At 50.6% G+C, this 26819-nt stretch overlaps 1 protein-coding gene across 4 annotated transcripts in view; it reads left to right on the top strand.

The window, feature by feature from the left end:
- The window catches only part of ATXN2 (ataxin 2), a 54425-nt gene extending 27850 nt beyond the window's left edge, over positions 1 to 26575 (top strand). The window contains exons 9-26 of one of the 4 annotated variants that reach the window (XM_063144107.1): positions 1220 to 1417; positions 2865 to 3043; positions 4848 to 5057; positions 6786 to 6968; positions 8056 to 8253; positions 9031 to 9141; positions 11220 to 11290; positions 11899 to 12206; positions 13059 to 13122; positions 13328 to 13480; positions 14713 to 14779; positions 16649 to 16833; positions 17411 to 17543; positions 19305 to 19358; positions 21925 to 22070; positions 23582 to 23809; positions 24985 to 25156; positions 25855 to 26575. In XM_063144107.1, the coding sequence (XP_063000177.1) occupies positions 1220 to 1417; positions 2865 to 3043; positions 4848 to 5057; positions 6786 to 6968; positions 8056 to 8253; positions 9031 to 9141; positions 11220 to 11290; positions 11899 to 12206; positions 13059 to 13122; positions 13328 to 13480; positions 14713 to 14779; positions 16649 to 16833; positions 17411 to 17543; positions 19305 to 19358; positions 21925 to 22070; positions 23582 to 23809; positions 24985 to 25156; positions 25855 to 25883 (2689 nt within the window). In that variant the 3' untranslated portion in view covers positions 25884 to 26575. The remainder of the gene's footprint in view (positions 1 to 1219; positions 1418 to 2864; positions 3044 to 4847; positions 5058 to 6785; positions 6969 to 8055; positions 8254 to 9030; positions 9142 to 11219; positions 11291 to 11898; positions 12207 to 13058; positions 13123 to 13327; positions 13481 to 14712; positions 14780 to 16648; positions 16834 to 17410; positions 17544 to 19304; positions 19359 to 21924; positions 22071 to 23581; positions 23810 to 24984; positions 25157 to 25854) is intronic. The other 3 variants (XM_063144103.1, XM_063144106.1, XM_063144104.1) reach the window with 3 other exon arrangements.
- The last annotated feature ends 244 nt before the right edge of the window (positions 26576 to 26819 follow it).

Here is a 26819-nt window from a genome sequence, read left to right as displayed (position 1 = left end):
ATCCTGTCTGCATAATTGGCATTTCACAAATCAGCTTGCTTAGCACGAAACATATTGTGTCTTGTGCTTTGTGTGTTCTAGATTGTACCCCAATATTTTAGTTGGCTTTGTTCTTGGCAGCAATCCAGCAGGTGCAGGAGACAGATCAATCCAAGTAGTATAAATCAATGCAATTCGCTCTTCCTCAGGGGACTGTCATTTTTCAAGAACCACAACCACTGTGCAAGGGTTCTAGGGCGGAAGAGTTTTTTTGCAGACAAGACCAGGGCTGTGGAGTCAGAGTCGGTAAAAATGTACAGACTCTGACTCTGACACCTAATAAATTTAAATTGTATATAGAGTTGCGATATGTCCCTGAAAACCAAGATTGTCCTGGATTCCAGCCAATTCCAAAATATTCTGGCTGGTTGGACAAAAATTTCATTAAATGTATATTCACTTGAATTTTATATTCAAACAGTACTTTAATCTCGAAAAAGGTTTATGTTACTTATGAACCTAACTGAGTTCATTTCTTTTAAAATGGTCATTTGTTAAGTTGTTTTAGGTGTTCAATTGTTTTTTACTTTTTTGTGGTTTTGACTTTGATATCAAAGTATATAGTTTAGATTTTTGAACTAGTAGAGAAAGTTGTTCCTGATTTTCTTTTATAGTTTCATATCCTATTACTTTATACTCTATAGTTGTTTGATAAACCTCCCAGAGAACTTTGGCTATGGGGTGATATAAATACAATTAAATAAATAAATAAATAAAAATATAACCTCGTTGTTTTCATTTTTGGGCTTCTTTAATAAATAAAATAAAAACCCCAGAATGTCTTAGCTATCGCCTTTAGACCCGGGCTTTAACAGGTTAGGGTTCTAAAAAGTTGCGTGCTTGCAGCCGATGTAGGAAATATATAGGAAATTTATTTTCTGTGTCGATATATAATTAAAGGAGTTGGGAGTCGGAGGTGCCATGAATAAAGGAGTCGGAGTCGGAGTTTTTATGCGCCGACTCCACAGCCCTGGACAAGACAACATCACCAGGATTTCTTGGAAGTGAATGAGTTGGAAAGCCGCTAGTAGACACAATTAAACCAACACATCATCATCAGTTTGTCCCTTTGATGCAGAGCCTTTACCACTGTAACCTTTAGGGATATTCTTCTTGAAGGGAATCTAGATGTAAAATCAATCATTGTTCATCCCCCTCCTTTTTTTCTTCTTACTTTTAGGGTACCCCTAGAAAGAGATAACTCAGAAGAATTTTTGAAACGGGAAGCCAGAGCGACCCAGTTAGCAGAAGAAATTGAATCCAGTGCCCAGTACAAAGCTCGTGCTGCTTTGGAGAATGACGAGCGTTCAGAAGAAGAGAAATACACGGCTGTCCAGAGAAGCGCGAGCGAGCGAGAGGGCCACAGTGCGACAACCAGGTACACAAGAACGGGGCGGGGGCATGGGACGTTAATCTCGGTTTACAAAACTATCTGTTGCTTGAGATTCACTTACAGTGTGATAGCATAACTACTTGCAATTTTTGTATGGTTTGGAGGAAGTCAGAAGTTTTCTACACCTTGCAAAGGGTTTTCTCAGTACGAGAAATGGTTTGAACGTTTCCTTGGTCATATAATTGGATGGTCGGTCGTCCGCATCTAGAGTGGAATCTCCTTGAGTGTCCTGTGAACTGGCCTGTTACAGCGGAGAAGGATCTTGCATGTCACTGGACATTTCTCCACTGTGTGATTGAGGTCCTGGATAGGCATTGCTGTATTTGAAATTATTGGACTGTCTCTTCTATTGTGTATGATATAGACCTATTTAACTCTCATCATCTGCAGCCAGCCGACCATTGCCATGGGAGTCGAGAGGCCCCATGCTGGGCAGATTGTTCTATTCCTTACATTGCTTGTATTTATTGTACATACATTAGTTCGTGTATATGACTTTTCGATGCCATAGTATTGAAAAATTATACATTCTGAATGTTACTTTTTAAAAAAGTCAAGTATCCTTTACCTACAAATACCTTCAGAAACTGCCATTAAATCTCTTAATGACCCGTATGGTTAGGAGCTCTGCAGTGTATTGTTGTTGTTGTTATTATTACTAGCTGTACCCGGTGTAACATACGCCATTGCAGCATATCTTAAAGTTTATTAATTAAATATCACGGGGGCGCGGGCTGCTTGGAGGCCGCCAATACTGCGCCGTCTGGCAGACCTGGGGGAAAGGGAGGTCGGGGGGAGTGGGAGCAGGTGTCCCCCTCTCCCCGGGGTTCCTGTCAGCCTTGGGCCGCCTGCCCAGCTTGCATGGGATTAGCCCAGGGCCTGGGCTCGCAGCAGGCGAGCGGCCGCCCACCCGCCCACCAAGGGCCCCCGCCGTGCCTCGTTCATGCTCCGGACCGTGGCGCTGCCCCCTTTGTGGGGGGTGGGAAGCGAAGAAGCAGAAAGGGGGGTAGGATTACCTTGGAAAGCCCGGAGGAGTCGGATGAGGGGCTTAGCAACCTGTATCAGCTGACGTTACACGTTGTTACTGTTGCTTAGCAACCTGTATCAGCTGAAGCCTTTACGGAAACATACCTAAGCGTTTTATATAGAGAGAAGATTATTATTATTATTATTATTATTATTATTATTATTATTATTATTATTATTATTTGGAAATAGTTGCTCCTTTCCTGACTTGAAGCAACAGGTGAATGTAAATTGTTTGCCTCGTACTTTTTTTGAACACTGACATCTCACTTTAAAAGATGTGTTCATTCCCGAATATTTCATCGTTTCTCTGCCCCTAATTTTGCATTTAAACAAATGGGACGTAGAGTTCAGCACTCGGCATAATTAGCATCACGTGTCCTCTTCTTGCTCCCCCACTCTTCAGGGAGAACAAGTACATTCCACCAGGACAGCGGAATAGAGATACTCTTTCCTGGGGCACTGGAAGGCAGAATTCACCAAGGATGGGCCAGTCCGGATCAGGCCCACCGATTTCAAGATCCGGATCCCACTCATCAGATTACAGTTCTAATTCTGGACCAGACCAAAGAGTAGTTAATGGAGGCAAGTATCCATCGTGACTTAAATAAGCAAAGCCTTTGTAGAGAAAGCTTGTTATTACTGGATTCCTGTGGTGGTAACTCTTTGAAATAACGTTTCCCCGCATATCCGACCAATAAATATAAATCATCTAAAACTGGTTAGATTGAGTTGTGCCCGTTCGGAGGAATCGCCTTCCATCACAGGATCCAGCTGTCTTCTGAAAATAGTCAAGGGCTCCCTTTGCCATGGAAGGCGATTCTCTATCCACCTTCAGCACTGTCGTCCCCGTGAAGTCAGTAGAAGTAGCCGGCAAAGTCTTCTGTTCAGTCCCTATGAAGTTTTGAAATGCGGATGGATCTGATGGAAAGGAAAGCAGTCCAGCAGCCCTTCCTCCAATTTGGCCCCTTTTGAGCACTCCACGCCCCGTAAACCCGCTGCCTGGCACTGCCTGCTGTCTCCTCGGGAGTACTGGCAGCTGTCTGTATTATACTGGGAACCAGTTCCTTACGCATGCATCCGTAATTGCACCAGCTTGATTAAGCACCTTGGGGGTTTGTTTTTGTTGGTTTGTTACCTTCCAAAATTGGCATGAAAAAATCTTAGCACAGCACGAAACACTAAAACAACACAGTGCGTTTTTATTGTGTTGTCAGCTGCCATGGGAGCTCTTTGGAGCCAGGTGGCAGGGAATAAATTTCTCTCAATGAATGAAGCGCACCAGCGTGGGGTTGGGGAGAGGAGGCCTGGACTGTGCAGTGATTCAAGGTAAGTGGCGTTGAAGTGGCGTCTATGAGCTGCAGTGGGCCAGGAATGGAAAGCTAGTTGCGTTGCCTCTGCAGAATAAAAGGAGAGGTTTGCAGCTCCCCAAGCCCTGCTGTTGCGGAAAGAGCGGCGCTTCAGCGGGACGAGGGCAGCTGAGCAGAGCGCGTACTGAGCACCCACAGCCTCCTGGCCTTCTTTTGTCGCTCCCTACATGCCGTGGGAGATCAAAGGCCGTGCGTTTTCGAAGGGAAGCTGCTTTGGGTTTGGGAACGATGCCCTCTAGAGGACCTGCCGCTGTCGCCCGAGGGCCAGCGAGAGCAGGCCGAGGCTTGTGGCCCAGTTTCCTGCTTCACTAAAATTCTGAATGACCCCATTATTTGAAAGGGCACAATGGAAGCAATGTCAGATGCTGAACACAGCTCTCTTTGTGAAGGGCGGTCTGTCGTTTTCACTTGTCTTTACATTTGGAAGTGGCAGATCCAGCGGTGCTTGTGCTCGGCCTGCTTAATGAAATCTTCTGGTAGCTGCTTGTGCCTCCCTGTGCAAACGGCTGCAGTGCCGAGTCACGTGTGCTGCGGTGCGCCCCTCTGACACGGGGCACTTGGGTGCAGACATGCGTGACACGGGAAGGGGAGCATCGGCCACACGCCTCGGCCTTCCCGGCTGCCCAGGCGTCCTGTGTAGCTTTCCGTGATAACGGCACCGGCGGCGTAAGCGGGGCCCTGCTCTCTGCAGGCCGCCCGAGTGATTTACCCTTCATCGTCTCTTCTGCTTTAGTGTTCATAGATCCTGAATTTAACCCATTGGGGGAAGCTCCAGCTGGTGGCTGTGTTCTTCTTTATAATCTGACCTGTCCTGGAATGAGGCTGGAACAGCCTTTCAGAACGTCCTTGGTTGTGCGTATGAGCCCTGTAGAAATCCCCAATGGGTTAAGGGAAAGGAAAGGGAAAAGAAAGTATGAGAAATCATTTTTGTCATTTTTACTTTCCCCCCACCCTGTTTCCCCCCATGGTTTTTTTTCCTTTAGTTTTTATGCTTTCCTTCATTTCATTTGTTCTGTCAGGTGTTCCCTGGCCATCGCCTTGCCCATCTCCTTCCTCTCGCCCACCTTCTCGCTACCAGTCAGGTCCCAACTCTCTTCCACCTCGGGCAGCCACCCCTACAAGGCCGCCCTCCAGGCCCCCCTCGCGGCCCTCCAGGCCCCCGTCTCACCCCTCTGCTCATGGCTCTCCAGCTCCTGTCTCTACTATGCCTAAACGCATGTCTTCAGAAGGTACAAATACCACCGTTTTGTTTGTTCATGACTTTTCGTTTTGTCTTTTGTGTTCCCACCCCCCCTTTCCTCTTGTCAGTTACAGTTAAGAGTTGTTCTCCTCATTATTGAACCTATGATTTGTGCACTTTAAAATGTCGTTGGTTTTGGTTTTATTATCTGGCTATTTTTGTAAACTTTGTTTTGGTTTTAGTTTTAAGGGAAAACCACACAAAAGCCCTAACCTAACAGGGTGGCCCTTTGCTCAAGGTGCGAGAATAAACTCGGCCTCCTAGCACTGCTTTAGCGCCTTGCAGAGCCCATGTAAATGTAACAGTTGTGATAGCTTAACCATGGTTGCGGGATGACATGTCCCCCCCTATCCCTTGTTGGCAATAACCATGGTTAAGGGTTACATTGGCACTGCCACTAACCATGCTCAGTGGTAACTAGACTCTATTTTTAACCAGGGTTTGAAGCTGGTTTCAGATCCCTGGCTGAAAACAACAACAAACACGTTTATTTATACTGACCATACACCACCGTGGGAAAACTTGGGTTTGAAAGGGACCATAGAAATCCCTGAAATAAAATAAAATTAGTTAAGGCTGGTGCTAGTGTAACCTCCAGCCATTATTCCAACCGTTGGGAGAAACACTGGATGCTGGGAGGGCATGACACCTGAAGCCCGCTCCTGATCCATAACCCCAAGGAGTTGGGAATGTGTACATCTGCGGAGTCTCACAGTGGCTGATGATGGAGGGTTTTGCCTAAGATAGTACTTACTGCATTTATAGTAGTGCATAAATCGGTTAAAAAAAAAAGACTTATTCAAATTGCGCCCTTTGCAGAACCCTCTTTACAGACAGTGTTGTTGTTGGAGACTGGTTAGGATGGGATGGAACTGTGAGACAGAACTGTGTGTGTGAGTTCAGTTTTGAGTTCATTGTAAGTTTTCTGAATCTGTTCAGTTGAAGAATGTTAATTCTGTCTTGGGGAAAGCGGGGAACATGTGCTGAATTTCAGCTAATGTTGCATGCAGTGAACTGATGAATATGGCTGATGCCAAACCATTTAGTGGTAAATACTGTGTTCACTCTAAAATACTGTGGCACTTGTAAACTCTGAGCCAATTCTTAAAATGTATCTGATGTGTAGGGAGTTTAGAAATTGTGGGAGCTGAAAACAGTAAACTATTTGCTTCTTTCAGTTGCATGTTTTGCCATTACATTTTATTTATTATATTTCTCTTACCACCAAAGGGGCTAAAAAAACTGCTGCTTCCCAGAGGTGTTAGACTACAAATCCCGATAGGAGTTGCAGATCAACGCCTCTGGAGGGCAGCAGGTTGGGGAAAGCTGGGATAGAATGTCCAAACACGGTGAGCTCTGGATTTTGAGGAGTCTCAGCAGGAGTTTATGGGCTGCAGCAGTTGAGGCAAAATTCACTTGAATCCTCTCAGCTGTGCACGTCCCTCATTTTGTTTAAAGGGGGCCTACAGAAGACGTTTTGGGTGGATTGTATCTTCACCTGGTACCTTGTGCAATTTCATAATTACTTTTTGCACTTTTCTTACGAGCTATATAAATATGTAGAGCACTGTTTTTAAAAAAGACACCCTATAGCGAAGCACTAATAGGTTGATGCAGCTAAACTCCGGTTGCATTGCTGAAATGTGGTTGAGAAAAGGAGGGATTTCATGGGGGTGTTCACAGTTTAGGGTGTGTGTGTGTGTGTTGCTTTTCCCAGGACCTCCGCGGATGTCGCCCAAGGCACAACGGCACCCTCGAGGCCACAGAGTTTCTGCGGGGAGGGGGATGATTTCAAGTGGCTTAGAATTTGTCTCTCACAACGTGCCCGGAGAAGCCGCGACGCCTTCGTCCACTCGAGGCAGCCCTTCAGGTGGGACGTGGTCATCCGTAGTCATGGGGGGTGAGTAACGCTCCGCTTTCCATGGAAAGGTACCTTCGGGGAATTAATATGATCTTGTGTTTCTAAGCCAGAAAGCTGGGGTGTTGAACCATACTCAGGGGCTGCACTCTAGTCTCGGGGGGACTTGTAGTGAGTGGGGCCAAAGGCGGGGGGCAAAATACCAGCATGGCTTCAACCAAGTAGTTAAAGCTTAACCTAATCTTAGGAGAGGCATTTCAGCATTTTAGAATGGGGAAAAACCACACAAAAGCCAGGAGGGGCGGCCACCTAGCTATAAGGGGAAAAGGGCATGAGTGCAGGGGAAGAGGGGGTGTCCCTCTGAAGGATCCTGCAGGGCCAGACTTGGCCCCCAGGCCTATGGCTGTACACCGCTGCTGCAGGCAGGCTGATTTCAGTGACAAAGTGGATACTGGTAGAGGTGGTGGAACTGGAGGAACCTTTAAAGCGCTGCCTGTTCATCTTCCTCCGGTTTGACAGGCAGTTGGTTCTTACGCTCTTGCAAACTTCAGAATTCTTAGGTTTAAATAGAAATCTGTTTTTCTTCCTCTTTATCCTGTTTTGAGGGTGGCTGGGGGGAAAACTCAGAAGGAACTCTGCGGGTTCCCCACAGGGGAGTGTGTCTAGGATTGCGCTCCCCAGAAAGGATTGCCTTTATCCAAGGCCACGCACCCAACCCACATGGGCGCCATCCGCTGGAGGCTCTGTGTTACGTGTACTGAGGGGCCAGGCTCCTGGGAAGAAGTTGGGTCTCAGATCTTCTCCTTACCACCAAATCCTAGGCACACGGATCCTCTGGTCTGACTTTGCAGAAGCACCACCTTCTGTTCCAGTGCCATCCATTACTTAAACTTGGTTTCACAGCGGAGGAATTCTTAGTACTGTATCCTTGAACATCTGTTGCAAGAAACACTTGCTACTGGGGGAAGAAAAGCTACATCACAAAAATCTGGGGAATTTCCTAGGAAGGGAAATGGGGCTTTGCTAACAGTTCTATAAGCTCGGCGTAGGCATGGTGTTGGGTTTCACTTTTATTAGTGCCAAACAGCTGTGGAACATTGCAATGGGGTCTCTCTTCTTTGGTTCCTAGTTACGAGGTCGTCTCCCAAAGCACACAGACCCCGGTCTCCAAGGCAGAGCAGTGTTGGAGGTGTGCCCTCTGGGCCAGCTCTGTCTTCTCCCCAAGCTGGCTCTACTCCAGCGGAGTCCGTAGCCGCGCCTGTTCCAGCTGCCTCTCCTACCCCTGCCAGTCCTGCCTCCAACAGAGCAGGTACCCCGTCCGCTGAAGGTAAAAAGCCTCCTTTAAAAATAAAATCTTGCCCGTTCTGAACCTGAGTGGAAATGTGCAGACATGCAGTGATATAAAAATCATTCCTGTGTTTGGGGGCGTTGGGAAATAATTCACCTCCCACGTATCTATTCTTATGCCGTTAGGATTGCTCACCATTTGTATTACATTCTTTTCTTTGTGTGGGGGATCTTTACACAGGGGAGAAAGCTGATAGCTCTACAGGCATTTACATAGTTTTCTGAATGGCTGTTCAAAAAAAAAAAAAAAAAAGTATACAAATACCTAACGTTGTGGTTGATTTGTTTCCAAACAAGCCCCTCTGACCTTATTTCAACTTGAATAATTGGGATTTGAATATCTTCAACCCTAATCAGTGACGTTTTAAAACAGCGATATTTTAAAATACTGTTTGATTGTCACTCCTGTATGAAGAAACAATGTTAATTTGATTTGCAGAGCTCCTTAAGAGCTGTGAATCTCTCCTCTTATTCTGCACAGCCCCTTAACAAAATGTCTAGAATGAAAAAAAATGGCCCCTTGAAAAGAAGGTTGTCTTTTTTTCTCCCTAAGAAATGGGAAAGATCTCCTGTAGCACAGAGATTTTGGGGTAGGAATCTTGCAGGCTTTCAGGTTGCAGGGACATCTTCCAACTGAACCGTTCCCCTCTCCCTACCCACGTGTTGCGGTCTAGAATTATTAGGATGCTGCATACACAAAACCTCCGGCAGGCTGTTTAGTGTGTGTAGCTAATATTTTATTTGCTTCCCTTCCTAGCTAAAGACTCAAGGCTCCAGGACCAGAGGCAGAGTTCTTCTCCTGCTGGAACCAAGGAACATCTAAAACCAAGCGAAATGTCTCCTAGTTTCAGCAAATCTGAATGCAAAGGTGGGGTTCTCTAAAGACATGTTCAGGGACTTACGAGTGGCACTGTTACAAATAGGTTATAATCAGCTCATTCTGTAGCGGCCCTGTTTACTTAAATAGGATGCATCTGCAGGAATGGTTGAGAGTGAATGGGCAGGAGAGCTTTGATGTGTGAGGCATAGTGAGGATCTTCCTTAAGGGTGTTCACAGTGTGAAGAGGAGGAAACATTCTTTCAAATGTTCATCAGAATTAACTTCTGGGAAGTGCTTGTACTGAGTTGTGTCCAAAACTTTGCTTTGCTGAGCTTATTTAGACCTTTTCGGCCCCCTTGAAGTGCCCTGTTTGTGACATGTAGTTCTTGGCCTAAAACCGGTAGTGTGAGTTTCTCCTGTGGCTCATTTCTTGGCTTGCAGTGAAACTTGTGCAACTCCACCTGTCAGTGCATCCTGTAGAGTTCTTTGCTTCCACAGCATACGGCACAATAAAAGATGGCGTGGGCCCTGCACCTCCCCTTTACCTCGTCCCACTGCCAGGGCATCACCTCTGCTTTGTCGACAGGAGGCTGTGTGAGCAGGTGCACTAAGACAGGCCCTAGAATAACGAGAGGATCCCCCTGCCGATATTTAGGCTGTTGAAAAAGGTTTTCCAGTCATATTTGCCCCGGGGTTGCTCGCTCGGCGATTCCAGGTGGGTGGGGAAAGGTAGAGTCTGCTTCTTTCTCCAAGGCCAAATAGAAAAAAAGGAAGTGTTCATGGAGGTTGCATACCACAGCCATAGCCAGGGGTCCATAATTCCTGCCTGGGCTTGTAGCCAAGCTGAATGTTGTGATCGCCAGGACCCTGCCATCCCCTTGTGAAGTCAGGGGCGATGCTTTGCTCTCCTCCCAGCTCCAAGTCTGGTACTGGAAAGGACTGTGGAGGATTTGCCAATTTAGGCCCGTGTTGCCCAGGCTGTGCGAGCGCCTTGCAGCCAAGCGTCCCCCAGCCTTCCTCCGACTCTGGAGAACTGGGTTCAGCCGTACAGAGGTCAGGATGGTCCCCACCTGCCTCGGCAGCTGTCCGATTGGGAGGATCACTGAGGATGGCAGGGGGAAACGTGGAAGGCCGGCCACGTTCCTTTGCTCTTGTGCTCGGACGGCGGCGGCACGGGCAGACGGTGATCTTGTTGATCCCAGGCAGGCTCCTCTTCCCCCAGCCAATCAGAAGCCCTCTTCCAGTACACCAAATGTTTTGAGGCAGCTCTTGTTCCTCCAAGGAAATGTTCTTTTGGTGGTGTTGGTGAGGTGATAATGGTAAATGTCAAATGTAAACCCCACTTCTTCTAAATACCTTTTTTAAACTATTTCATGCATCTGATGATAGCGTTTACCTCTAAAAACTAAAAGGACTTGGGTTTGGAGTAGAAGACGAATCTCTAAGGCACTGCAGCCTTCTTTCCCAACCTAGTTCCCTCCAGTGTGTTGGACTACAGCTCCCATCATCCCCCACCAGCATGGCCCATTGTAGTCCAGCTCATCTGGCGGGAGGTCAGGTCAGGAAAGGCTGCATTGCAGGCTTAGTCATGTCAAGAGCTTTACAAGCGGTGCGTGCGAGAGGAGCCTCAGCCTGCTTGGCTTCCGAGTGAGCCTCTCTGCTCGTTCAGAAGGGAAGGACCGCCTCACGCGCCTGGCTCCCTCGCTGTCGGCCGCCCCTTGCCGGTAGAACCAGAACGTAGTATGTGCGAACAAGGTACATAGGCAGCCGGTTCCGTTCTTTGGGCTCCCAGAGAGATGTGGGGAACGTAGAGTGTCCTGCAGCCCTCAAATATCTCTGGACCCACAACGGGGGGGCGGAAGCGTACCGTGCAGGCCGCTCCGTCCCCCCGTTGCTCCAGCTGCTTGATCCCCCTTGGGCCTCTTGGCTTGTGATGGGATTACAATTTCCACTGATACGTTTTTTGTCCCTGAGCTGAGGCCACACTCCCAAATTTGGGGTCCTTGTATCGGGGCGAATGTGTGGGCTTCCTCCCGATTCCTCCATTTCCCCCCCCCCCCCGTGCCCCTTTCCCCTCCAGATTCTGTGCATCTCTCAATTACAGCACAGTTTATATTGTCCGACAGGGGTCTCTCCAGCTGTTCTAGAACATAGAAAACAGATTGATGATCTGAAGAAATTCAAGAATGACTTTAGGGTAAGTGCCTTTGCTACTCCGCTGACAAGGGAAGCTGACACTGATGAGACAATGCAAATGCAACTCCAAAGCCAGGGGTTCTTCCTTTCTTTCTCCCCCTTTTCTTAATGCATGGGGGGGGGGAATTCAGCGCATTCCCGATCGGGTGCAGAGCCAGCTAAAATTAAACACCTTTACATCCCTTTTGTTTCAGTGGGAGAGTTGAGCATATGCTTCAATCTCCCGTATTAAAATCAGCGGGACTTTAAAAATGCTTAATTCTAGCTGCATTGTGCCCAGTTTTCCTTTAGTTTTTTCCAAATGTAGCTGTTCTTGAGGCTAAATCTGACTCTTTTAATGCCCCGCAGCCGCTATGGAGCGCTAAAAGAGTCAAATTTAGCTTGAGAACAAGCTAAAATTCATCTTTTTAGTGCTACGGAGTCCTGTGGAACACTTTGCTGCTGAATTTTCATTGGCAAATGGCCGGTTTTGTTGGTGGTGGGATGCATGTGGGGTGAAAATGGCCCCCAGGCCTTCCAGGGTTTCTCATTCCTGTTCTAGATTAATTCCATCTCTTTACTTGCTTCAAGTATATATTTTATTTTCTCTTCTCTCCCACCCCCCACCAGTTACAACCAAGTTCCACCCCAGAAACAGTGGAACAGCTGCTAAGCAAAAACAGAGATGGCGAAAAATCCAGAGATGTGCCTAAGGAGAAGGCTGACTCCAGCTGTAAGGACGCTGTGGTTGACGCGGGCAGCAACGCTGCTTCAACCAGCGGCGGCAGCAGCAAGCCCAACAGCCCCAGCATTTCGCCAACCAGCAGCAATGCTGAGCAGAAGCGAGGGCCCGACGTGACCTCGCAGGGTGTGCAGACTTCTGGCCCTGGAGCAAAACAAGAGAAAGAGGAGAAAGACGAGAAAAAGGACACCACTGAGTACGTGATCCTGGCTGCACGACTCTTCCTCTGATTCGGCAGTGCCGTGGGTGTGCGTGGTGTGCGTGCGTGCGTGCTGGGTGGGTGGGGTGTTGTCAGGAAGACCCAACAGTCCTCTTCTATACTCAGGCCTTCTAAATACCTGGGGGCAGGGCAGCACGTGGAGGAAAATGAGGGTCTTGCTGGGAAATATGGGTTTTTACTTCAGTGATTGGAGAGGAAATGCTAGGTTCTTCCCTGCCAGTCTTTCTCCTCCTGCTTCCTTGGCTGGAATTTCCACCCTTCCCTAGGCAGGCTGGTGTTTTTGAGCGAGATCGTCACTCTCTCTGATGAAACGGGATGTCACGTGATCGGTGATGTTCAGCGGAGGCCGGATCTGTAGAGGCTGCAAGCTTCCACCGGGGGGAGTTGCCTGCTCTGTTTTCCGCCGGCCTCCGCTGAAGCCACCGCTGGGCTCCCCGGGCGTCTTGCCTCTCGAGCCTAGAGGTTGTGAGCGCTTTGGAAGACTTCCCCCCCCCTCCCCTCTTCTCTCCGCCATCCTTACTCCTGTTGCCTTTCTTTTCTTTTCTACATTTGCATGCTGCCTTTCTGCCAAGGCAGTCAAGAGGGCTCTCCGTTTAAAATAAGGGCTTGCAGTTTAATGACTTTGTGTTTAATGGCCAAAAGGGAACAGGGAGGGAAGAGGAGAACGAGCAAACCCAGACATCACGGCCACCGCATGAGAGAGTTCTGGGGCGGGGGGAGATAAGGGCGTGAGACCCCCAGCTGAGCCCATGGAGGTTGAGGATTCTTGGTTTTCAGTTCCAGCTGGGAAGAAAGAACCCTCCAGTGTTCTGTGTGTTTTTCCCTTAGACAAGTTAGAAAATCAACGCTGAACCCGAACGCGAAGGAGTTCAACCCCCGGTCGTTTGCTCAGGTGAGTGCAACCGTCCCCGTCTTCCACTTTTTCCAAAGCTGCCCTTCCTTCAGGGCTCCCGTTTGGACGAAGGCACCCTTGTGCTTTTGCAGCCGCACCCTGAGCTTGCTGGGGAAACTCTGCAAGGCCTGTTGATGCGCACGCGGCCCCTACGGTCTGTGCCCGCTTGGGCCTCAGCTGCTCCCTCCCCCCTCTCTTTCGACAGCCCAAGCCTTCTACTACGCCAACGTCACCCCGTCCGCAAGCCCAGCCCAGCCCTTCCATGGTGGGCCATCAACCGCCGACGCCGGTGTACACCCAGCCCGTTTGCTTTGCACCAAATATGATGTATTCTGTTCCCGTGAGCCCAGGCGTTCAGGTAAAACAAGCAAATGGGCGGAGGTGGCAAACAACTGTAGGTGGGGATGGCAGATTGGCACTGCCTTCGGAGTGCGCCGGGCAGAGCAGTGCAGGGGTGGAGAAATAGCACGGGGTCCAGGGTAACTTGATATGCCGAGGGGGCCATTGAGGGTAGCGTCTGTCTAATTGAGCGAAGCGTGTTGTATTTAGATTTGTTGCCATGGGAAGAGTGCAGAAAATTCATTGCAGCCAGTGCCGTCACTGTTAAAAGACACGGCAGAGACAGGCGTGCACCTTGGCCTTTTCTTTTCTTTTTTGCTAGCTTTTACTTTGGGTCTAGTTTTCTCTGATGCTTGGTTAAACAAGGCATCGTTCACTTGGAGGGCTCAAAGACCTTTTAGTTCATCTGTGAGTAGAATTCAGCTGCTGCTGCTGCAACCCTGGCGCTCCAAAAATACCAGGCTCGTAGTAACAGTTTGTGTTCTTGAGGGAGCACGCGCGGATCCGTTTTGACTAAGACGTTTATTTTTAGTCACTTTCCTAAGGAGTATTTTGATACCATTCCCTCCCACCCGGGCTGTCTCCACCTGCCTCTTGACTTGGAGCAAGCTTGCAAAGAGCGCAAGAGAGAGAGAGAAGCGCCCCGGGCATTTTTAGGTTGTGTTGGGAGTAGGATTTGCCCCAGCTTGTTTTGCGTTGAGTAGCACAATTAACTTGCTTTCCAACGAAGGCCCGGCCCAAACTCCGCCGTCTCTGTTGGACGGAACGTGAACGCTTGTGCCCCCCCCCCCCCCCCCGGTGTCAAATGGCTCCCTTTTCTCTCGCACCGGAATGGAACGTCTCTGGGCTTTGATGCTCTGCGCTTTCCTGTCGCAGCTGAACCAGGCAACTGGGATTATAAACCCTTGCATACAAGGAGTCTGGTCTGCAGGAAGCTGCTTTAGTTTTAAGATGTGGACGGGCATCTCCTGCCACTGCAGCTGGCTGCGGTGAACTCGGCGGATCCTCTGCGTGCTGCCAGTGATCCTTTGGGGGCACCTCTTCGTTGGTCTGGCCCAGCAGCCGCTTGCTGACAGGGCTGCTGGCCCAAGACAATAAGCCAGAACGCTCACATTGCCGTGCCGCCCAGTGTGAGCGTTAGGCACAGGTCCAGCCGTAAACGAGTGGAACGTTTTCCCCCGCGTGAATGTTCCCAGAGAAGGGCGGATGTCTGCGGATCCTCCTCTAATGGCCAGCTGTCTTCTTTTTCAGCCTTTGTACCCTATTCCCATGACTCCTATGCCAGTCAACCAGGCCAAGACCTATAGAGCAGGTAAAGGTGAGAATAATGCAGCATTGTATGCTCTCGTACTTGGCTTGCATGTGGAACCGCTGACGTCGTCCTGCCCGTTGTTCTGTTCCATTTTAACTTGCTTTTGGAGTAGCAGTTTTGCCTTGTGCATGAACTAACACCCCCCCCCCCCTCTTCCTGTGCAACCCCCTTATTGGAGCCTTCTCCTCCTCTTTCTTAGAATCTTAAGCCCTTTGGGCAGGCTCAGCTTATTTCTGTACAAATAGCCCCTTGGTTCCAGTTTCCATGTGAACAGGCAGAATTTTAAATAGGCTTTGGGCTGCAATCCTATGGACACTTCCTGGAAGTAAGCCTCGTACAACATCATGGGACTGCACTTCCGGGTAACGACGCATGGGAGCGCTTGATTTACTCTGCTTGTCAGGGTTTCCGTAACTGCAATAAAAAGAGGAGGGTGTGTGTGTCTGTGTCTTATCTGTCCATCAGCCCTGTAGTTACAAAGACTGAAACCCAGACGCCTGAAATGTGGCATGCATACCAAGCTGTGCACCTTAGGCTTATTTTGTTTTTTAAATGCATCAATTAATTTTGATTTCATGTCAACGTGCGTGGGGCTGAAGCCTTCAGTAACAACTTCAGCCAGGAGGGGGCAGGTTCCCCCAACCAGTCCATAGGTTTGCAGTCCAGACCGTTTGAAGCTGGGGAGATTAGTAGGCCGAGGGGCAGAGTCGTATAGCTTCTCTCTTCCCCCTGCTGTGGGGCAGACCCCCTCGGGGGAGGGGAGTGAACAGACTGCTCCCCTCGGGGGGGGGGGGAGGCTGTAGGCAGGGGCCATGCCAAGGGAGGCCAGTGGGAGTGCCTTCACTCAGGCCCTTGTCAGCTGCCTATATTTCCTTGAAGGCTTCGCTGTATCCAGCGAAAGGCTGTTCGAACCTGTGCAGAGCTGGGTCTGTTTGCTATTAATCAACGAGGCGCAATGGTAGCGGAATACTTTGCCACAGCAGGGGCTCATTTCTTCGGCCAGGGCCGACTTTAGACAGTTGGAGGCTTTGTGCATGCAGTTCGTTGCCAGGCTCCCAGTTTTGAAAGCCCTTCCGCAATATCTGGCTATCAGGCTGCTGTTTTATTACAGGCCTTCCTTGATTTTAACAGCTCTGTTGATCATATGAGTGGAAAAAGCAACCTTTAGAAACGTGTGAACCGCCCAGAGAGCTCCGGCTGTTGGGCGGTATAGAAATGTAATAAACAAATAAATAAATAAATAAATAAATAAAATGTTAGATGATGATCTTTTATTGAGCCAACTTTTTTTTTAAAGAGGAAGTGCTGTCGTCTTATATATCTCCTCTTTTGATTAAGCATTCGGAACAATATTTATTAAAGTCATGTGCACAGGTGCTATAAAGCCATCAGAGTTGAGTCCTCTTTTAAAACCAGCCTGGGGAGATTTAAGCAGGGACTGTGACGTTTCTGTTTAGAATTCTGAGTGTGAAGGCTGTTTCCGCCCGCCCCACAGCCCATTCAACAGCTGCCTCTTCGCCAGCCCCTTGCCTAGTACAGGCGGCGGTAAAGTCTATGCTGTTGCTAGTGGAAAAGTCTGTTATGCCAGGACAGTGTTCCATTATGTATCAGTTCATGTTTGGGAAGCGATGCTGCTCCGCTTTTTGCCTCTTTGAACGGCTTGCCCACCCTGGCTCTCCATGAGTTGATGTGCCCCTTGTGACCTCAAGCCCCACGTGCAGGGTGAGGTTCCCAGACGTTACTAACGTCTGAGGCCTCCTCCGCCGTGTTGGCTTGTCAGTGGACTGCAGTCGTACTTCGCTGAACGTAGAAATGTTGGGCTGGAGGTGGCAGAAGCGGCCCGCTGTAAGGGTGCCCTCTTCCCTCTCTTTGCAGTATCAAATATGCCTCAGCAGCGGCAGGACCAGCACCACCAGAACACCATGATGCACCCTGCCTCCGCCGCCGGGGCTCCTATCGTCGCTACACCGCCGGCTTATTCAACCCAGTACGTTGCCTACAGTCCTCAGCAGTTCCCCAACCAACCTCTCGTTCAGCACGTGCCACATTATCAGTCTCAGGTGCGCCTTCAGCTGGGCTCTTTGTCGCTTGTTCTTCCTCATAACGCCGCGGTTTTAGCTTGTGTGTTGCCCCACTGAATGCTAAGGGGAAACTGGTGATTTGCGCCACACAACGCTCCAAAAACGCTCCAGGCATGAGGCGTCAACGTGGTGATACACACAGACCCCTTGGCGTGCATTGCCCTATTTCCCGATGGGGGTGGGGGGGTGGGCGTGGTGGCACCAACGGGGCAGGCATTCAGGCTCACAGGCTCCCTGGATCGTGACCTGGGTGAGGAGGACAGTCTGGGCAGTACGCTGCTGCTGTGAGCCAGGGCTGGGAAACGGTGGGCAGGTGGGTCAGGGCGAAGGCGCTCTCTCGTTCTCTCTCGTGCATCCTGGTCTCAGGTTGGTTAGGGCTGTGGACGCTGGTGCTAGAACCTTAAACCTGGCCGGGTAGGGTCATAGCTAAATGTCCCTGACCAGACATGTCGCTAGCTTGAAGGAAGGGGTTTTGTTCCTGCAAAGAAGAACCTGCAATGATTTCCCCCTCTTCTCTCTCTCTCTCTCTCTCTCATATATGTGTCTCTCCTTGCAGCACCCCCACGTTTATAGCCCTGTCCTTCAGGGCAACGCTAGGATGATGGCGCCACCGGCCCACCCGCAGCCCGGATTAGTTTCTTCCACCGCTACGCAGTACGGTGCGCACGAGCAGACGCATGCGATGTATGGTAGGACACATTCTGGATTCCGTTCTGCTGGGAGGCACCAACGTTCTGAGTGGGCGGGAGAGGAAACGAGCCCTTTGGGTTTGGGTGGGATTTAGAATTCGCAGAAATCCGTTAGCCTGTCTGTACAGTTTCTAGAGACTTCGGAAGTGATGGACAAATGGTAAAGCACCAACAACTGTGGCGGCCATTTGACGCTTCTGCGTCGGTTTCCCCTTTGGTACTTACAGCATGGCATTTCCTACTCCCCCCCCCCCACACACACCCAAGCCTTTTTCGAATTCTGATTTATCGCCCAGGGCCAACTCACACATGTATGTCATTGCGTAAGGAGGCAGTGCAGGTCATTAATCACTGTGAAGAGGGTCTTTGTAGCTCCCCGTATCCACTCGAGCACAGTGCTGTCCAGCAGAGATGAGCCGTTTAGGCCTTCGACAGCCGAGTATATTCCTTGACTGTTTAAATTTGTGCCAAGGATTCGAGGCACTGGGCCTCCCTTCCCAGACACACGTCGTCACCGTCTTGGGAACAGATTCCTGTTCTTTGGCAGTGTTCAGCTTGACTATTGGGGTCACGAGCCGGCAGTGCTCAGGCGTGAAGTCCTTGGCTGATTCCTTGGCACAAATCCGGCTGTGTCTGTTCTCTGCCTCCCAGGGCTGGGTAAGGCGCGTTCTGTCTTGAGAGTGTAGCTTCTAGAAGGTTTTGCGCACCAATTACGTCACCTCCTAGGCCAAGAATGACTTGTGGGTAGAGCAGCAAAGCACCTCCTTCCCCCGTTTTGTGCTGGGCGTCCTGTTTAAAAGGGCGCCTCCAGGACACCCGTTGGCTGTCTTCTAGGCACCGCTTCCGGGATGCCCTCGCAAGTGTTGTTTAGAAGTCATGCTAGGTCCTGAGCATCCTCCTTGCAATTTAGGGGCAGAGTCCTTTTGCTGTTTGAAGTAGGTGACTGAGGTGGGGGGGGGGTTTGGATTCAGAGATACTGTGACATACGGAACATACTGAAACTGAATAAATGCGAAGTCTTGTTGTTGTTATTTCTGTTGGGTCAGTGATGCAGAGCCTCCCTCCCAAGCCTGGTGTAGTCCCAACACTTCTGGAAGGAGTCAGGTTGGGGAAGGGTAATCTAGAGGCATAGCAAAAGTGTGTCATTGGTAGCACCTCTATTGTTCCACAATAAATGCCACAGTGGCATATTCATTCTAGCTAACGATTTATAGGCACGTGAGTAGCAGCGTCCATTAATCGCTGAACTTCCATGAGGACTTGAAACATTTGTTCTGGAGCGTAAACCCAGATAAGGTTTATTCCTGTGCTTGATTCTGGTTCTGCTTCATGTTTTATCAGTAATTTTCTGTGTCTGATTCTCTCTCTAGCCTATCTAGTTTTCTGTCTCTGCTAAAAAAATTCAGTGTGCTGTACCGAGCAATATTTGGGGAAAAGGAGCTATGCGTATTGAGTAAATCCAGTTTTCTGGGATTGTAATCTGAACTAACGTATTTATCTTCATTGCAAATTAGTTAAACACTTTTGATTCCTATTTTTCATGCTGTGGTTATTTAATGGAATGTGAAATGCCTTTAACAGTGGCTATTTTTATACTGATGAAGACCAACTGAAGATGGTGTTCAGTTGAAGATTTCTAAAATTGCAAATCAGTTTGTGCACGAAAACAATAATCGATGTTAACCTTTCTAGAAGACTGGAAGGTGGTGCTTTCATCTCGTAGCATGTGGCTAATTTCCCTTTTCTATTTCCCAAATTCAGCATGTCCCAAAATACCCTACAGCAAGGAGACAGGCCCTTCTTTCTACTTTGCCAGTGAGTTGGGTTTTTTGTACTAACTTTGATTTTGTACAATAAACAACTTCGAATGAATCTGTCGGAGGAATGGGCTTGTTGAACAGACACCCTCTGTTTTTGCACCAAACCTGCTCAAACTCAGGGGAAACTTTTCTGTCGATGAGACACAGTGAGTGTGCAGGATTTGTAACGATCGCGAATGAAGTTATTTGAGAGGTGTTTGGTTCAGTTTAGGCAGACAAAGCTGGTGAGATGACAACACAGGGCCAGCGTGGGTGGAAAATGTAAAAACTGCTCCAGTCGTGTCGATGCCGGCCTGTCGATCTGCTGCCTTGTGAAGGAAGCTTTGTCCACACTGCAGTAGCCCACAATGATTTCTGCAGGTTTCCTCGTTCTGGTTTTGGGATTTGGGAGAGGAGGAAGATTAGAACTTGTGTGATTTGGGGGGTGGGAATGACGAGGGCATGCCTGAAGGGCAAGGACTGAGACGGGAGGCTTCCAGGGAAAGGCCCTGTCCTGACCGTTGGCCCTGTGACCAGCGCAGGGCCTAAACTAACCGTGAGCCAGTGCGGGCAGAAGACTGAGGGCAGGCCAGGAAAACGCTCCACGCAGGCGGAGTTGAATAAAATCCCATACGCAGTGCTGGATTCTGCAGTGTGCTGGTGGCAGCAGCAAGGCCCCTTGGAAGCTCCTTCTTCCAGAGCAGCTTAGCTGTTTGTCTAGTTGAGTGAACGTGGAGAGCCCAGCCGAACAGGATGCATGCATAGCCAGAACTGCCCGCTAGGCTGAGGGCGAGCCCCTCCTGGTCCACACAGCCTGTAGCTCTACATGCTCACGGCCTTTGGGGTTGGGTTAGGAAGGGCTTCGTTTGAACTTGCCCTAGGAATCTGCTGCTAACCTGCTCCGTTTGGCGAGGAGACTGTCGGGCATTCATGGGGCTTGGTTTGGTGCACTGAGACTCTTTCAACAAGCCGATTTCCTTTTCATAGACCTGCCTTTGTAAAACGGGAGTCCGCTGTACGCCTTTGCCATGCATTGGCATAATTCTGAATGTATTTACTCTGTGCAGGAGGGCTTCGCTTCCTACTATTCAAGTGGCCTCTGTTGCCATCTGACAGGATTTGGCAGTAACATGCTCTAATTCTGGTTGTGTTGCACCTTCAGCCCAGTTTTATGGAGTCCATTTAAAGCTCTTTCTTCCCCTGCAAGCAGAATCTAAGGAGGCATTTAATTTCACTGGCCTCTCTCTCCCTCGTTCTGTACTTCCTGCTGCCTTGACAATTGATTCTTCCTCCCTTGGGTTGCAACTTGTCTTCACTTCCTGCTTCCCTTTTCCAAAACCTTTTACTACTTTGCCGTTTCCTTCTTCCTCGTACTGATGTGTCGTTGTTTTTAAAATTCCTTGTAGAGGACCAAGTGCTCCCTTGCCTACTGTAACGGAGTATGTTCAGTCCCCGTTTGCAGAACATGGGAAATCTTGTAGGGTTGATGGGGAGGTGGTGGTGAAGCCCCACGAGCTTGCCACGTCTGCTCGGTTTGGAGCAAAGGTGTATTCAGCTCGGCCTCTGAGGGTGCCGTGGCCACCGCTGTGCCATCTTATTTTTTAATTTTGCTGTCCTTGTCTTCTTGCAAGGGGACTATAAGTAAATGATCTGGCATAGGAGAGACAGAGACCAATAAATAACCTGGAGGCATTGGTTGGCACCTGATATGGTAGTTGCCCTGGCAGAGGAAAAGTCTCCTTGCACCTTCTGGGCTCGTATTTTGCTTGCAGCAAGCTTTGGACCAGGCACTCTGAAACCCTGAGTGTGGCCTGCTCTGGGCGAGCTCCTTCGGGAAGCGCTTCTCCGCTAGCAAAATAACCACACGCTGTTTTAGCAGAAAGGAGACGGCCACCAGGCCCCGTTTCTCCTCTTCCGGTTTGAGGACAGAGCGAAGGGGTCCGTGGCCGGGGTTGTGTGCTAGGAGGCCCAGAAGGCTGCATCCAGAATGAAAAAACCAGAAGGTCCAGTGCATTTGCACAAAGGTAGCGTGAGGCACAGTTCTGTGACCCAGAGTGTGCCTGTGTTTCTCTTTCCAACCGCTTAGACTTCTCAGGCAAAAACATAAGATCACAGGGGGCTGCAGGAGAGGGTTTAGCCTTCCCCAACCCGCTGCTCTCCCAGATGTGCAGGACTGCAATTCCCATCATTCACAACCAACACATCTGGGGGGCACCAGGTTGGGGAGTGGCGGTCCAGAGTGTATCTTCGACCGTCAGTAACCCTCCTGACCCCCCCACCCCCAGCTCCACTTCCACACTCTGCCTATGCAACCTCGTGCTTCCCAGCACAGCCAGGTCGGGTTTTAAAGCAAGCGTACCGGCCGTGGCCTGATGCAGTTTCACAAGAAAAAGTGGGAGTGAGTAGAAAGAGATTCCCAGCCGGCTGACGTTGGTGCATTGCTTTCAAATGCATCAGAACTGTAGGCCTCAGGTAAGAAGTGGTGGTTTGAAAGAGAGGTGCCCAGAGCTGAGGGAGCCACCTGTGCTGTTTGGCCTGGAGGCCAGTTCTCACGTGCGCCTCTCTCCTCCCCCACCCGGCAGTTTCCACTGGTTCTCTGGCTCAGCAGTATGCCCACCCCAGCGCCACCCTGCATCCCCATCCTCCGCACCCGCAGCCGGCTGCCACGCCCACCGGGCAGCAACAGAGCCAGCACGGAGGAAGCCACCCGGCCCCCAGCCCAGTGCAGGTAAGAGCGGCGACCGGCAATCCGTGCGGTGGAGAAGCGGGTCCTGTTGCTCATGGGACCGGTGCCGTCCGAGGCGGGATTCCCCAGCCAGCAGCGCTCGAGTGGCGGGAGCTGCCTCCTCACAGCCCGTCACAGGTCGCCGGTTCCTGTCGAAGAGAGCCGGCGTCCGGGATGTGAGTTCGCTGCGCATCAGGAGCCAAGTCGGCTGGCCGACAGCCGCGTGCTCCACGCAGCGCTTCCCCAACCTGGTGCCCTCCAGATGTTTTGGACTTCCGTCAGCCCCAGTCAGCATGGCCAGTGGTCAGGAATGCTGGGAGCTGTAGTTGGAAACATCTGGAGGCACCGGATTAGGGAAGGCTGCTTTCAAGGTTAAAACTAGCACTGTTAAATTGGGCTTAGAAACGCCCTGGCGGCTCAGCCTCCGTGGCCCCACCCATAGGCTGGGGGCTGCCTTCTGCACCACCTGCAGTTTCCCGATTCTTTCCAAGGGCAGCCCCTGCATACAAGTCCGTTGCAGCAGTCCAAGTCGGACATCGCTCTGCCTGGATAACGGAGGCAAGGTCCGTCCTCTCCAGATAGGGCCACAGCATGCTTGCTGCTGGTCAAAAGCACTCCTGGCTCCTGCTGCCGCCACCACCTGAGCTGCTGCCACCAGCAGTCCAAAGCCCAGGAGAACTCCCACACCGCGCGCCTGGTCCCCAAGGGGAGTGTGCGCCCCCATGGCAGTCCAGTTGTAAAGCTCCGTCTGGAACAGCCGGTTTCTCAGACTACAGCCCCTCCGACTCGCCTGGATTAAGTCTCAGCTTATTTCCTTTCCTCTGCCACACCTCCCCCCCCCCCGAGCACCTCCAGATCCATGAACTCCCCCTGCCATTTCACTTGAGGCGAACATAAGCTGAAACCAGGCAGGCCCAAAAAAGGGGAACCGCCGCAGATGTGTCGTTTTGGAGGGCAGCAACGTCCATCGAGGCTCAGAGCCAAAGTAGGGTGGTTGCTAAGAGGGGCGGGGCAGGGGGCGTAGCCAGGAAGCCTCCCCAGGATGGCAGCACCACAGGAAAGAGCCCAGCCTCCAGCTCGTGGCCCACAGCAGTCCTACCCTCGTAAAGGATGGGGACGTGCCGCCGAGGTGGCTCTCCCCATCGGGCTGAGTTCTGCAGTATTTGGCCGGTTGGACAATTCACCTCCGAGCGGAACGAGGAACGGCCCCTGTGGATTTTCAGTACCTTTGCTGCTGGCAGCTAATGGGTCTTCTAGCATCCTTCCACAACCTGGCACCCTGCAAATGTGTTGGGCTGCAACTCCCATAATTCCCAGCCTGCATGGGAGTTGCGGTCCCAGCCCATTTGGAGGGTGCCAGGTTGAGGAAGCTTGTGGTAGACAGGAGCAGGCACAACGCTGAATGTTGTGAGCCCAGTGTAGCGAGGCGGCCGACCGTTACTCCGTGACAAATAGTCCCGAGGTCAAGTGCCGCGGGATCACCGCTGTCTGTCTCCCCCTCTCTCCGCCTGAAGCCTCACCAGCACCAGGCCGCCCAGGCCCTCCACTTGACGAACGCGCAGCAGCAGTCTGCCATCTACCACACCGGTCTTGCGCCAACTCCTCCTTCCATGAACCCCGGCTCCAACACACAGTCTCCGCAGAGCAGCTTCCCGACAGCACAACAGACCGTCTTCGCCATCCACCCTTCCCACGTCCAGCCCGCCTACACCAACCCGCCGCACATGGCTCACGTGCCCCAGGTAACAGCGGCTCTGCGATGACTCGGCCCCGGTGCTGGGTGGCTCCCTGTGTCCGGGAGGAGAAAGGGCAGACCAGGGCGGCAGCAGCAGCAGCAGCAGCAGCGTCTCCTGAATGTGGCACTTGCACCTGGAAAGGCGTTTCTTTGATCTAGGAAAGCTCCCGGGGGTGGGGGGCCCACGTCCTTCCTGGATCGGAGGCCGCCAAGTGCTGCTTGGAATGCCGAGGGCGCGTGTCCGTGTGATCTGTGTCCAGTGCAACGTGCTCGCGAGTGCTTTGGAGCCCCCCGACCGATGGATTTGTATCCCACAGCGGGTGTTAGATTACCAAAGGGGCCGGGGAACAGAGCGGACTGCTTGGTTCAATCTCAGGCAATTTCTCTGCCCAGTCAAGGGAAACAGACCCTCCGGCCCGGGGGTCTCCCTGGCGTCAGCCAAGCGCCCCCCGCTCAGCAGGGCTGCGGGAGAGATGGGGCCACGCCACCAGGACCCTGGAACAGGCAGCTGTGTTTTCAAGCCGGCTACGGAGGCTTTGTTGGCTGGGAAGTCTGCCGGTGTCGGTGGTGCAGCAGCCAGCGAGTTCCTGCCGTGTGCCGGAGTCGGCGGCGCCATCCTGCGCTTGAGTTCAATTTGCCTCCCCTCCAGGCCGCCTTTTTTGTCCGTCGGACTTTAAAGTGCAACCAAGGTCAATTGAAAGCCTGGCTGGACCATGTCCCAGGGGGCCACAGCTGCCTGTGGTGGAACTTGGCCCCTGAGGGCACTCCTCCGCAAGGCAAGAGGGGACCCATTTCGCACTGGGCAGCTGCCGCTTGGCTCAGTCCAGACGAGCCCAGGGAGGCCCGGCCGGCTCCGCCCTTGTGGTCTTTTCAGTGCTGGGTCAAGACCTTCCTCTACTCCCAGGCGTTTGAAAGCATAAGACGAACTTTGTATTCTGCACTGATGTTTGAATTGTTTTACTATAGTATTTGAGTGGAGATTGGGTTTAGTATTTTATTCTTCGTATCGTTTAACAATTTTGCTGTAAGTCACTGTGTGTGCGTGTGTGTGCGCATGTTTCTAAGAGAAAAGCGGCTAAGAAATTCCGTAAATAAATGAGACAAACAGGGGCGCCTTCGCCATGGGGCCGGGCGCGGGGGCCCTCCTCGCGGCCTTGCTACTGAAAAGCCCTTTCGTTTCAGGCCCACGTGCAGTCGGGCATGGCCCCTTCCCACCCGACTGCCCATGCTCCGATGATGCTCATGACGACTCAGCCGCCGCCCGGTGGGGCCCAAGCCGCCCTCGCGCAAAGTGCACTACAGCACATTCCAGTTTCGACAGCAGCACACTTCCCCTACATGACGCATCCTTCAGGTGAGAGGAGCACGTGCAGAGGAGCCGCGACAGCGCGCAAGGAGGCCCGGAGCGTAGAGATTGGGGGGGGGGGCTAGTGTGTGTTTCTTGGGGGGGGCTGTTTGCGCAGGTTCCTCTGTACTTGATAGAGGGGGGGGCTGCCATTTAGGGTGGGCAATTGGAATGCACCCCCCCCATCCTAATTCCTTTACAGTACTACATACCTGGTTATTATGAGGTATTAACAAGTGATCACAACCAATGGTATTAGATGCAGCCTGTTTTGCAATTTAATTTCAGATTCATTTGAGAGCAAGTCTTTATCCCGGGCTGGCGATCCTTCCCCCATCCTGGTGCTGCCCCACACCCGGAACGGCACCCTTGGTGTCACTGCTTAAACGCTGCCCTATGGCATTCCCACGGCCCTCCAGCGCTTGCTCAGCTTCAAGGCCCTTTCTTGCTCATGCCTTTGCTTGAGGAAGCAGCCGGTGTGTTTTTAAAAAGCAGCCGTCGTGTCTTTCATTCCTGGGCCTGCATCTGGAGAGCAAGCCTATATGTTGAGGCCACAAAGGGACAACTCAAGTTGGTTCTCTTGATGTTTTGCGTCGCTAAGAGACCTCTCTTGTAGCAAAGTAGCTTTTTAAATTGCCCGTGATGGGCTTTGGGGTATTGGATCTCATATCTCAACTCTTCCTTTCTGTCTCTCGCTCTTTTTGCAGTACAAACCCACCATCAACAGCAGTTGTAAAGCTGAGCTGGAGTAACTGTGAGGCTGGAACCCTCTTCCTTTTTTTTAGGCCAAATACCTTCCTTCTCCTGCTTCTACCAACTTGGAAGCACAGAAACAAGACAAAAACGAAGCAAAATCTTAGTATTTCACTTATATTTGTTTTTAAGGGAGAGAGAAAATTGTGTAACATCCGATAGAATCCTAACAGTTCACCTTGCAGTGGGAGAAATTTGGACTGAGACAAAGGCATGTTGAACCCTTGTGGGACAATTCCATAGTTCCATGTGTTGTGTCAAAAAATAAAGCCCCCCTTCCCTGCCCCTGTTCCGCTTGCAGAAAACAAAAACTGGAAAAGCTATTTATTTTTTAAAACAGCCCTTCAAAGTTACAAATTCATCAGCTAGAGAAAGAAGTAATGAGAGTGATTCTTGCTGCTATTCTCACTTAAATAAGTAAATGAAAAATCAAGACTTTAAAATAAATCCCTTTTACTTCTAACTAAACTTGAAAGAGGTTTGGAAAAAGCAAATTCTAATCGTCAAACGGATATGGATTTATTATTTATAAAATCATGTTTGATGAGGGGGGGGGAACCGCTGTCGCAAGGCAGCGGCGTAACTTTTAAGTTAAGAGGAAACTTTTACTTTGTAGATAATATAAAATAAAAACTTTAAAAAAAAATAAAAAATAAAAAAAGTTTTAAAAACTGACCTCCCCTTCTGGCGTCTGTGTGATTTACCTTGTTGCCTCTACGTTTCCCCCCCAAGTGTAAATCCACTTTAGCTGATCAGTGTTTTATAGCAGAGGCAAGGACGTTTGGGCAGGCGAAGGAAGAGACGGAGTCCAGCGGCACCCCCCACAACGACCTTCCTCTAGCACACAGTTAGGCGGCTTCAGGCTGTTAAAGGTAGGAAAATGGGCTTTTCTGTCACTTCTTCCCATTGTGCAAAGATG

The sequence above is a fragment of the Elgaria multicarinata genome, chromosome 18 (assembly GCF_023053635.1).
Source record: "Elgaria multicarinata webbii isolate HBS135686 ecotype San Diego chromosome 18, rElgMul1.1.pri, whole genome shotgun sequence".
In the NCBI taxonomy this organism is placed as follows: domain Eukaryota; kingdom Metazoa; phylum Chordata; class Lepidosauria; order Squamata; family Anguidae; genus Elgaria; species Elgaria multicarinata.
The sequence above is the reverse complement of the archived record's forward strand: the minus strand, read 5'-3'. Positions and strand labels throughout refer to the sequence as shown.